General features: G+C 37.2%; 1 protein-coding gene across 9 annotated transcripts in view; it reads left to right on the top strand.

Moving 5' to 3' along the window:
- The first annotated feature begins 4,407 nt into the window (after nucleotides 1–4,407).
- Nucleotides 4,408–12,803, top strand: part of PAN3 (poly(A) specific ribonuclease subunit PAN3) — a 65,796-nt gene continuing 57,400 nt past the window's right edge. For 8 of the 9 annotated variants that reach the window (XR_001520662.3, XR_004498010.1, XM_033515394.1 and 5 more), the window contains exon 1: nucleotides 4,408–4,545. Coding sequence is in view for 6 of the 9 variants with exons in the window: in XM_033515394.1 (XP_033371285.1) it covers nucleotides 4,432–4,545 (114 nt within the window). In the remaining 3 variants the exon portion in view is untranslated. Of the gene's footprint in view, nucleotides 4,546–5,326; nucleotides 5,400–12,803 lie in introns of all 9 variants that reach the window. The other variant, XM_033515391.1, reaches the window with a different exon arrangement.

Raw genomic sequence — 12,803 nt, 5'->3', positions numbered from 1 at the left:
AAGCGTATGTGCTGAGTTCATGGCAGTACTACTCATGTGATCAGATACTTTGTTTCTGAAAAATGTCATTGTAATGAGTAAGGCAAAAGTAACTATCTTATTTTTTATTTTTTTTTTCTCTTTGGTGTCTGCATCTGGCGGGAAGCCTACTTTCTGCTAAAATTCTGTGGGAGACGAATTATATAAGAAGATATTTATTTTTAATTGCAGTTGTCACATTAGGCTGCAGTGTTACTCACCAAGTGAGAAATGTATTAGATAATATGTGTATAAAAAGTAGAAAACTTTGTCTTAATTTCTCAAGATCTTCTATTTAATTTCTTTCCAGAATTGCCAGGATATACCTTCTGTCTTGAATATTGATGGAATATAGAAATTTGTTCTATTTTTGCACAGGTGCTTACATAATGTGTTAGCATTTTTTTTCCTCTCTGGATTTTTTGTTGTTTGCTTGCACATCCATCTTTATTCAGACCTGCCTGGTCAGCCTTTCTGCTTTTACAAGGAAGTTGTTGCTTCTCTTCAAGGAAGAGCCTGTTGAAAATATCACAGCTTCAATGCATGGATAGTGCTGCTGCACAACAGAAAGGCTTATTCCTTAAAAAAAAAATAGCTAATTCAAGGTTTTCCTAAAATTGCCTAAACTTACATAAAGTTATAATCAATGTTTTAAAAGAGAAAAGGTAGACATCAGAAGAAGTTCATTGGTATTTTAATACCATGGTGTATGGGATATTTTAAAGTGTTTGATGGCAATTGTTCTATAGGAAAGATTTGGATGGCTAAATCAAATGCAGGGGCTGATGTGAATTAGTAAACACATAAGAATAAGAAATCTCAGGACTAAGTTGCTTTTTTTTTCCAGCCTAGGCTTCCACTTTTTTAATAATGCACTGCTTGTGTGGTAAGGTGTGCCCACTTCTGCAGGCCTTTTATGGGTTGCTTATGATAAATTATTTTTCTAAACTACTGTGGACTTCAAGAAGTGAGAATTTCTGATTTGCTAAATGTTTGGCAGAAGGAAGAGAAGGTTTTCTACTTCTCATAGAGGAGGCTAGGTGACAAATACAGTAAAAATGCTTTGGCTGTTAAGTTGTTTCCTGGGCTATCAGCAGTTAAATGTCACTTTGAACACAAATGGAGTATGTGTTGAACACTTATTTTTTTCACTCTATAAGTAATGCAAGAATTACTTTTTTCATCTTTTCTACAGGCTTAATTTTCTTGCTAATTGCTACAGGGAAGTCAGTTTAAGGAAGCTAGTATTGAATTTTCTTATGAAGGCTATAGTTATACTTGCCATTTCCAGAGCATTCTGTTCTAAACCTGAGCTACTGCCAAGAAAACTGCCCTCTGCTCCAATGAGCGTGGTTTTGATGGGTTTCTTTTGATTGTTCCTGTGGAGTATGCTTTCTTGTCCTCTGGGTCTCTCTGCTAGCAGTATGTTTCTAGACTGCTTGGAAGAGGACAATAAAAATCCTTGGCATTGAAAACAATTCTGAAATTGCTGTGGTACCAGTGGAACTGGTGGGTCAGCACTGTAGTACAGCAATTTGTTGGGGTGGCACAGGGAGGCTGATTGGTATGGCCAAACCAAAGCACTTCGGTACAGAGATGATCTTCCTGCAGCTAGATAAAATAAAATGTTCTGGAGTAGCTTCTGCTGTTTGAAGTGCCCAGTTAGATATCACTGTGCCAATAGCCTAAATTGTAGCTTTGAGCAGCTTCAAGTGTCTTGGATTGGCTTGCATGGCAAATACCACCAGTAGAAAGGCTGCAGTGTCAAAGATCCCAGCACCATTCTCAGCCTTGCTTAGCTCTGGGGTTGCAGCCCAAAGCCTGCTCCTGCCTGCAGCTTGACCTGCCTGGCACTGAGGGTGTTTCAGCCAGAGCAGGAGCAGAACACCTGGTGCTGTGTCTGTGCCCTGGCAAGGTTACTGTCACAGGTTCAAGTGCTTGGTTTGGATAGTGGGTGACTGAGCTGTACCACCTGTCTGGAGTTACTGCTGGCCAGCTCTGGGGTTTCTCAGTGTGGAAAAACTTTTAAGTTTTCATTTGCTTCTTCCCAGTTTGAAGGATTTTGTGCATTAAGTGTATTTGTTCAAGGGAGAAATGGAGGTACCTGAATTCTCATGATGACTTGAACAGGGGAAGAAGCAGGAAGAATAGCCTTTTTCTTAATTCTTCAAAAGAGCCTGAAAATTTTGTAAAGCTGATGGTGTCATCTGAGGGAGTATCTTGCTAGTTTGTTAGAAATCGGATAGATTCTATAATTTCTGGCAAAGGCATAAAATGCTGAAATTTTATAGTGTAGCTTGAAATGACGGCTGCTCCTGGAAATAAAACAGTTTTTCCTAGTCAGTCAAGGTGTAGCATAAAATCTGCAGGAATTTTTGATAACAGCTGAAGTAGAGGCAGGGGAAACTGTATTAGAAATGTATTTTTAGAATAAATAAAAACCTTGAATAATTTATGGACAAGCTGGACTGAGACTGCTTACAATTAGACATGGATTTACTATCTTCTTTGTTTTCTTGTATGAATGAGTCCTAGTATTTTGTGTGGTGCAGGAAAACCTGGTGTAAGATGCTAATGTTCATGTAAGTTGGGCACTGACTGTAGCAGGAAGGATGAGACAGTAATTGACATTACTGCAGACATTATTATTTTCCATATGGCAGTAGTTAAACTATAAAATACTTTCCCTGGACTTCTGAATGTGATGTTCCTAAATGAAGTCATTTAAAAGACAAATCCAAAAAGTTTTGTAATTTTTAGGAGTGTAGCAAGAGGTCTTCTGAGCTTTCTATGTGGCTGCTTACTTAAAATTGTGAAGGAGGAGCTAGAGCATGGATAGTGGAGGGAGTTTTATTTTCCAATTCTCTTTTAAAATTCTTGTAAAAAGAAGTAGCAAGTCATTAATAATTAGCATCTTTAAAGTTTCTTAGGTGTTTCCTTCAAACCTACAGAATATAAAAATAATGTTCTAGCTTTGATAGCAAAAGTTCAAGAATCTTTTTCCCTTGCAAAACTGATGCTTCTTGCCACTTTGATATTCCATTTATTTAGTCTCTCACATCCAGTTCTCCGTTTGAACTGGTGTTGGTGTTGCCCTCAGTGGGCTGATTCATGCAGCTCCAGTCTCAGGGGAGCGCAGCTGGGCAGTGTTTCCGTCTGTCTGTGGTGTGTGTGCTGCTCGTCATCCTCTTCCAGCCTTTCCTGTGGTTACATATGAGTGTACTTCTTTTGCTGTTTCCTGTGCTTAACACATGGAAATGGCTCACCAGGTTATGCAGGCTGTTTTGGACGGAAAATTCCTGTTCTGATGAAAATTGAGGGTTTGTAATACGCATTCCTTTAGCTGTGCCACTAAGTTGCATTTTATTTCCTTTGAGGATTAGGATCAGGAAGTTGTTTCCGGGTGTCACCACCTGGCTGCGAGTCCTCCCAGAAGTTCAAGTTGGATAGTTTGGTACAGGATGTTCCTCTGAGTTGGATGTGTGCCTTCCTACCTTGAAGCTACCCATTACTCATGCCTGGTGGCTTGCAGTGGCCTGGCCATACTGATTAGTGTCTTTATAATTTACTGTGGCTGCTTTTACAGAGGGTTCATTTGAACTGCAGCTTGCATACCATTGTTAATGCTATTTTTTTTTTCCTCCTGTCAAAGTAATACCTGCTTGAGAGTTTTGTGTTAATTATGACAGCTTCCTGTTGTTCTTTGTGGTTTTTTAGTATTGAATTAATTTATTTGTGGTTAAAGTCTTGTATGTTGAGGCCCTTGTTTCTAGGCGGGATGAATTTCTTCTTGCATCCTTCATACTTGCTTTGAATCTAAAGGATTTTTTTGGCTACATTTCAGGAGATTATTGCCACTTTACAAAGAATGAGACGATGAAAATTGTCTTAAGCTCTTAAGGAAGCATTTAAAGAGTGCTTTCTGTGAAAGGGTTCGAGATAATTTTAAGTGTGCATTTTCTGTCTGTTACCCTTTAAAAGAATCAGTGCATCCAGTTCGAAACTCTACTTAACACATATATTTCCAAGAAGGGCATGCAAGAATATGGGTCTTCACAAAATAAGCTTGCCTTTTAGGTTTTTTAATTGATTTATTTTCTTTTTGATGTCATTATCATCCTCATTATTCTTGTTTCTAAAGTTTAGCCTCATTGCTTCTTTCTGCATTTGTGCTGTAACTTCATGCTACAAATGATCTCATTTAGTAACTTCTTTCATTTGCTTCCCTTTTCATTGTATATACTGTTAAGTTTTTGGTTGTTTTGCTGAGAAGAAGGCAGTACCATATTCTATTCCCCTGCAAAAAAAAATAAATATATATATATATTTATATAAAATAGATACTAGTGAATAAACCCATGATTAAGGAAACTTAGTCTGAAGCATTTTTCTCTTTTCCTTTCAGTTCCTGGAATGGATGGTGGTGGGTTAGCTGACGCTAATCTAACGGATTCATACTTTAGCACCAGCTTCATTGGCGTTAATGGATTTGGAAGTCCTGCTGAAACGAAGTATCCCATGATGCAGGTAATAGCGCTGATTTGTATGTTTCATTAGTTCCATCTGGTATTAAGCCAAAAAGGGAAAACTGCTCAAGAGGCAGGATAAAAATGTATCATCTTGTATAATAGACAGAGTATATACTCACTGTAATCTTTCAAATGGAAATGAAACAGTATCCTTGCTTTAAAATTAATCTGGTTTTATTTTCACTTACCTGAGCTGTTGTGCTAAGCTTTGCTGCATACACTAACTCTGTGTTAGGTTTCTTTTCCAAATATTACTTTCTAGATTTCTTTTTAGGCTTATAGCTTTTGATATCCTTTTGCTAAATATATAAAAATCAAGTTTTAAAACTTTTCATAGATCAAAAGTTGCTGAAGAAAAATGTGAACTGTCAAACCTGAAATTACTAGGCAAAATTTTCAGAATTTGTCAACTCAGACTCTAGTGGTGGTATGTTGCATTCATATTTAAATCTTCTGAAATGTTTCCTTGTATTTATTATGTTCTGTAGAGGTTGGCATAGGAACTTCCATGAGGTGGAATTTATTGTGTAGGTAGTATTATGCAAAATTTGCAACAAAAGTCTGTTGTATTTAAAGCCTAAATGAGCATCTACTGAATTAACACATGAAGTACTATAATAACTCCCTCACAGTGTTACATTTTAAAAGAAGCTCAGTCTGTCCCTGAAAGAAGATGGTCTGTCCTACACTAAACAAAACAACTTCTGGTAAATGAGAGAGAGCACAATTCAAACAGTTCACACTGAGTCCTGACAACAACTCTCTTCTTTTATATCGAGGAAACTCTCCTTATGAGGTTACTTTGATCTCAATTGTGGCTGTATTATGGATTGAAAAATTACTCAGCAAAAGGTGGGAATTAATTAGGTGTGTTCTTTTTTTCTTTTGTTTGGTTGTTTGGTTTTTTTTTTTTTTTACTGCATGTTTTCAAGAAGGCTTTTCTTATTCGATAGAATTGCAGAAGTATGGAAATGTTTTCTTGACAGTTTTGCATGATTTAAAAAGAAAAGTTTTAACCTCTGATCCCAAAGAGTAGTATTGAAGCTGGCAGTTGCAATTTTTTGTATGACTGAGGTCCTATGATTTTAACACAAAGTCTTTATGCATTGTATCCTTAAACTGTATTCTGCAGAAACACTGGTGTCTTTCTAAGTGCCAATTTTTAATTATAACTGTTTCTTCTGTAAAGACAGACAATAAGGCATGCATCTAACATGAATGCTCATAGGATTTTTAAATACTTTACTAAAGCTTCAGATTACAGTTAAGGCATTATTGTTTCTCTTTGAGAAGAAATCAGTGTGCCTCTTGCCCATTGGAGGATGAGGAAAATTTCTTCAGAGGAAGGTTTTTATTAGTGTTGAGAATGTGTTTAGAGGCATCCAACTACAGTTTGAAAAGCATTCCTGTATTGATTTTTTTCCATTTGAATCCTGTAATTTTTCTTGTTTGTATAGGTAAAGCTGGTAATGCTGTTTTGATTGTGTGTCAGCTCCTAGGTTAAGTCCATACTGACAAAGTTTAGCCACTTGGAATAAGATTTTCTGTGTTATTCAGCCTTTTGGAGAACAAGGCAAGGGAGAAATTTTAGTGGGTTTGACTTTAAATAATACTAGTCTTTTATGGTTTGGAATAGAAACTTTGAGAGGTTGGTTATTGTCAAGGGTATATGTCAAGGATATATGTCTTGTTTGCTCTCTCTGAAAATTTACACAGATTTTGTCATTTGATTGAACCCTTGCAGAACTGGTTTATATGGACCCACTGGAGACTTCCTACATGTCAAATAATTTCCCAAAGATTTAATCTGCAGTGGCATGTTCAAGCTTGAGTACATTTTTTCAGTTGCAGCTCTGACATAATCTAGGCCTTGCCTGAACTCAGAGCAGGAACGCTGATCAACTTCATTTCCCTCTTTCCTTCCTTTCCACTTCAGACTGAAGCAGCATGGAAGTGCATCTATATTTAATGAAAGAGAGCTGTATCTGTGTTAATTGGAGCAGAGGGGTTGGTAAGGGAAAAAAAGCTCTGTGGGTTAGAGAAGCTGAGCAGAAGATAAGTAAAGAAGAAACCAGGAAAGATTGAACAAAGGGGCTGAAGCAGAGAGGAGAACTTGATGGGACACTCACAGAATTGATGGGACTGGAATGGTACAAATGCAATACACAGAAACTGGAAACAAGTTTTAATAATGTAAAGGTGGGACAAAGTAGGGTGGAGAGAACAAATCCACATTGCTGTTTCTCTCCAGGTTCTTGAATCAAACTAAAGATACTAAAAATTTAGTGTTTTGCCATCAATGAAACATCAGATGTCTTCTGTAAATTATTTAATTAACTTTCAATTTCGGTTTTGCAGATGGAAACATCAGTTCCATTTGAGTTACTTTGTCATCTCTGGTGAATCAGTGTAGCTCACAAATAGATGCAGCAGTGATGCAATATGAGGCAAGCTCTTCAGCTTGTTTTTTAAAACTGAGAAATTGCATAAACATGCACGTAAAAACACTGATAGAAAAACAGCAGTAAGATGCAGCAAGATGTTAAGAAATGGTAAGTTTAGGTTTCCAGTGCAGCCGTGAGGTTATATTTAGAGTTGTATTTTTCATAATGTTGTGTAATTTTTTTTTCAGTGGGAAAATTATTAGTAGGATTTGCTCAGAACACAAGATGTGTGACATATCCATGTGTATTGAGCATCCATTTGGTATTTGATTAAATGTTCATCATATGGTACTGTGCTTTGTTCCTGCACGTTGTTTGCATCCTTCTGAAGACTCTTAGTTGTTAGTGTGCTTTTGGGTGCCATTACAATTATTCCATCAAACTTTGTGCAGTGATTTCCATATGAAACAAACAAGTAGTCTATATTTTATAGATACACGGGATGGAAAAGGATGGCAGTTTAACAAACAATGCCACAACAGTGCTGGCAAACAAAGGACCTGAGTTTTTGAAACTAATCCTAAAGCTGGAAGCTAAAGAATGGAATTAATGGCCACCAGTAAAATACTTGGTTCAAGTTGCTTAATTGGCCTCGCTCTGGCAAAGATAGTAAAAAAGTCAGTCTCTTCAGGGTATTGCTCATTTCTGTTACCATGAAATAATCTTTCTGCTGTCCTTGTTTTATTCACTACATACCTCTCAACATAATTGTCAGGTATTCGATTGATGAGTTGTCTTGACTATTCCTGTCTAATCTCCAGAATGTGTTTGTCATTTGCAGCACATGAAACAGAGGTTTGTTGAAAATAATATGTGGTTGTATATGTTTGGGTTATCATAGTGCATATATAATGGAACCAGACTGCATCAAGCAAAGTGATATCAAAGTTTGCAATTACCAGATTTTTGTGTGCAGTGCCTGATCTCTAAGACTCAGTGTTAAGTAAGCAGTAAAAGGAAGGAAAATGGTTTATATCATGATGAATTGGGAGTGGATGTACTGTGTTGACCATAAATAATGTAGATGAATCATGAAAAATGATGAATGTCAACATTGGTGCAGAATGGCTATTTTTGATGTTCAGATTTCATTTATGTCTGTGTAAGAATATTTTATGAGATCTTGAGCATACCTTTGGGCTTAGATTAGTGGTGAAAATGTAGTTAATGGCAATATTTACTTTGTAGTGGGGAAAACATAGTAAAAGTTCTTGGTACAGTTCAGAAGAGGCAGGATTTTTGAAGTGGCCAAGGCTATAGTTCATCCTTTTTCTTCCTTTCTGAAAAATATCCCTTTGCCTCATCCTTCCACTTCTCTTACTTCAAAGGTCTTTGCTGTTGGCCAACCTTTCTTTGCCCCCCATCATCTTCTGTTGTTACTAACTTAATTTCCTATTGACTAATAGTCTTCTGTTCTCATTGGTTTATGTTTTTCCATAAGACTGTTTCATTTCACGTGTCCCTTCTTCCCTGAAAATATGCATACACTTTCATATACTATATTAACAGTTTTGTTTTCCATCTTATCAAAGTGCTTTTCTTCTGTTTTCCCTTTCTCTAAGTAATACTAACTGACTGTAGAGCGGGCCTGCGCAACACATGGCCCACAGGCTGCATGCTGTCCTCTAAGCTGTTCTTTTTCTTTTTAGCATAGGAGCAGCTGCCAAGAGACAGTCAGAGGTGTGGTTTGAGAAGTAGCTCACTGCTTTTGGCTTTCCCAGCAGTGAAGAGGCAGGAGCTGGCTGGCTGGGATGCCTCTAATGCTTGGCTGTTTGCTCAGTTGATCTGTGTGTGCCACTTGGTTGGCTGGTGTCACTGTTCCTCTGGTATTAGTGCTGCCCTTTGACTAACTTGTGGCTTGACCAAAGATTCAGCTGGTGTGGAGAGAAGCTTTAATAATATTTTGTTGAGCTGTTCAAAGGGTATTATAGCAGGATGAGGCAGAGAAGTATATTGATGCTAAAACTTTTAATGTTGTATTGGAATTGAGCCACTTGGTTGTAAGAGCATAAAATGGTAGAAGGTGCCTTCATCCACGTTGCTTCACAGAAATCTGATTTTCTTTATTTGAATGGGATGAGATTTTTAACTACACGGATTCCATTGGACTGCAAGTTATGTAGAAGGGAAGAAGCTTAAATTCTCAGTAAATCACCCTAATTGAAATAATAAGGGAATAAATGTCTTTAACATTAAAGCTGGCAAGGCCAAGCAATGGAGAACTGCTTTTGCTTGCTTTCGTCATGCAAATGTTGGTGTACTAAGCATTCTCGAGTAGCCTGAGAAGTAACAACCATGCTTACTTCAAAGCCTTGCAGCTGAATAAACACAGACGTTTGTTGCCATTGCTGCATCTGCCAGCAGTCGAGTAGTAAAAGTCTCCTTATAGCACAGAAGCTTGTAAATATCTTCAGTTTTTAACTGTTGAGAACTGAGTAGAACTACAGATGTGCTATTTTAAATATGAAATTATGCAGGTGTTTTCATAATACTTTCTGAAGAAATCAGTTGCTTTAGTTTCAGCAGTTGAGTCTGTCATTCTGTTGATGGTGCCACATGTGCTAATGTCAAAGACAGGTTTTGGATTGTTTAAAAAGAAAAGCAAAATATATCACCCTGTGTAGGTCACAGAATTGACAACTAAGCAATGTCACTGCCAAAGAAATCATTCTTAATCTTTTGCGGAATGACTGTTTGCACCCCAGACAGTATTATTGTAAAAATTGTAAAGAGGTATTCTGAAATACAGTTCCATTAAAACAGTAGTAAGATGATGATGCTAGATTGTGACATACTGCAAAATATTTTGAGATGGTATGCTTAGCTCTGTGGAATGACCATGAGGAAAATCCTTACTTTCTCAGGGTTAGGTCAGGGAATATGGAAAAAAAAAGGAATAAATATCATCTCTATGTATTTTGGCAAAAAAAAATTGGTGGAGAAAGAAAGAAAGGAAAAACAGTCACTTCAAGATAAATCTTATAAGCTATGTAAAACTAGATCTAATTGTCTGCATTGAAGTTTTATTTGTGCTTTATCTTGATGAGAACTTTGTAATATACACTTGAGGGAGATGAAAGTAAAGCAAACTTGCCTTAAGTGCAGCTGTAATTCTGGGGCTTGTTACTGAATATTGAAAGGTGGTGTGTTCCTTTTAGAAGGTGGGAATGTTTGTTGTAACACTTCTCTTCATAATATACTGCACAGAGGAAGTGGACTGAGGCAAAACATTGCTAAAAGGTCGAGGTTAGTGATCTTCCCTTCTGTCCACCAATGATGAGGTCACATCTGGAGTGCTGGCCTTCTCAGTACGTGAGAGATGGGGATATACTGAAGAGAGTCCAGTGAAGGGTCACAAAGAGGATGCGGGTACTGGAGCATCTCTCCTGTGAGGAAAAGCTAAAACTGGAACAACTTTTAAATTGCTTTAAAGGGAGAGGGGCAGGATGTATTCCAGCCATCATAGCTGAATTCTGAGTACTGTTTAAAGAGCCTCAGAAAATCACAGCAATAGGCAGGCAGAGAAAAGAAGTTTGTGGAACTGTTTTACTTGGTTATCACAAAGTTGTCTTTCTATATTAACTTCTATATGATAAAAACCCTGATGTAGTAAAACAGTCTGAAGTTCTCATATGTGTGTGCTTACCTTCCCTGTCAGGCTTAATCTTTAATTTTCTTCCCTGTTAATGGTTGCTTTTGTCTTTCTGGAGCTTTCATCCCTTGGGCTTGAGGTGCTTACAGTCTTCTTGAAATTGAGTTTGTATGAAAAGTAGTTCAACATCATTAGAAGAGGTTGAGAAGTGTTATTTAAAATCAAAGCTGCCTTCTGGAACACACAAGTAACAAACAGCACTTGTGTGTTCTTTGAATTATTTTTTTTTTTCTTTCAAGACCTTTTTGGTAAATGAATCAGATACATGAGTAGCCTTCATTAAGACTATAAATGCATTTGGGTGTGGTAGAAATCTTAATATTAAAACAGTTTAAAAAGCCTTTACCGATTACATGCAGGTCTTCTATGAATAATGTTAAGGTAAGAAGCTTGTGCATGTATAATAAAAATGATCAAAACTAAAAATTCATGAAGTGGTGGAGGTTTCTGACTATTCAAGGTACAGGCTACAAGCAGTTGTTAAGGCAAGAGCTGCCCAAGCTTTGTTTTTTCAGAATCATGATGTGTGTAAGATATGTTTGTACCTTGAATGGGAACTTTGTAAAAGCACAGTTGATGCTCAGAGACTTGGGTTGGACTGTGTTTTCAGAATCCAGAACAATATGCTCTGTTGCAGTTCTTACAGTTGCTGAGAACTCTATGTTCTCAGTGATCCTGTCAGCACTGGTTTTCATTGTCTCAGGCTCCTGTTCACATTGAAGGTCTGTTGGTTGAATGTTTAACTCCTGTACCTGAGGATGGTGAATATTGATGGAATAAAAGTATTTCATTCCACGTTTAACCTATGTGCTTAACCAGCTTTGATACCAACGCAGCTCTTAATATATTTATTCCTGTTTCAACAAATCATTGTTTTGCATTAAAATTATTATTAAATCTGGTATTATAAGTGGACATTAATACTATTTTTATCTACACCTGCACAAATCTTGCACAAATCTGAAGGGCTCCCTTTAGGAAATTTCTTCTTAAACCCCTTTGTTTTATGAGAATTGGTGTGGATGTCTCAAATGCAAAAAAAAAACATGCGTGACAAGGATACTCTAAATATTTGTGACAAACTATTCAACTTAATTTCATTGTTTAAGAAGCGAATATGGAGTATGATTACTTGAGCTACTATAATCTAGAAATTATTTTGATGCATTTTTATTCTTATTTTGATGATTGTGAGCAATAGGATGAGTGTCCTTGAACTTGGGCAGAGTTTATGAATTTAGTGTGGGTCTCTCAAAGCGTTACCTTGTTTTGTAAAAATAAGTCAACTTGTTTCATTAGACCCATGCCTTTTGTGAATAGCATTGTTTATCACTTAAGCAGTTAATGATATTTATATTGTGTCAGGTCAGTATATTTAGGAGCAAGAGACAGGTGACATCAAAAAAAGGAAAGAGCACATAGCAAACAGCTTGCTTGAAGGTGTCTTTTTTGAGAAGCTGAAGATTTACATGCTGTTTACCTGTTGTAAACATTCCATATAAAAGCCACTTTATACTATCTATTCTTTTAGGTACAAGTTTTAAAAGCAGCAGCTCCTGGTGAAGTTTGTGAAAACTGCAAGGAGACTTAAACTGTAGTAGGTTTACAGTTCTACTTCATATTGGATAGCCCTCCCGCTTCTCTGGGTTGTCCTCTGTTCTTACCAAAATTACTCTAGAATATTGATCTTTGTGGTCAACAATTAGATGAAGTGGCATTGAAGTATAACATAGTAAGCTTCTTGCCCTTTGCCACCAACATTGATACTGGCTATGGAGAAAAATAACTGTAAAGAGCAACTTCAGTGACCAGTTGAGTCAGTCTGTGTCTAGACTACTAAGTGTAACATGCCTGGAAACTTTCCTTGATGCTTAGGGCCAGCTGGCACGAAATGTCCTGTTTGTGCTGGTGTGTGCTCACCCACTAAAGCAGAGTCTGCATGCAAACTGTCGATTTGAAGAGTTCTCAAACATTTCCACTGCTGAATAGTGCCTGAAAGTTGGCTGGGGAGACTCTGGGTTGATGTGGGCCAAAAGCATGCCAGGGAGTGTTTTAACAAATTAGTGGTTGTCTCTTTCAGTGATGAAGAACACTTCCTGACCTTGCCTTCCTTTTCTCCTCACACTTTTTCTTCCTGTTGGGAAGCTGGTGAAAGAAAAT

The sequence above is a fragment of the Parus major genome, chromosome 1 (assembly GCF_001522545.3).
Source record: "Parus major isolate Abel chromosome 1, Parus_major1.1, whole genome shotgun sequence".
Taxonomy (NCBI): Eukaryota; Metazoa; Chordata; class Aves; order Passeriformes; family Paridae; genus Parus; species Parus major.
This window is presented reverse-complemented; position numbering and strand designations above follow the sequence as displayed.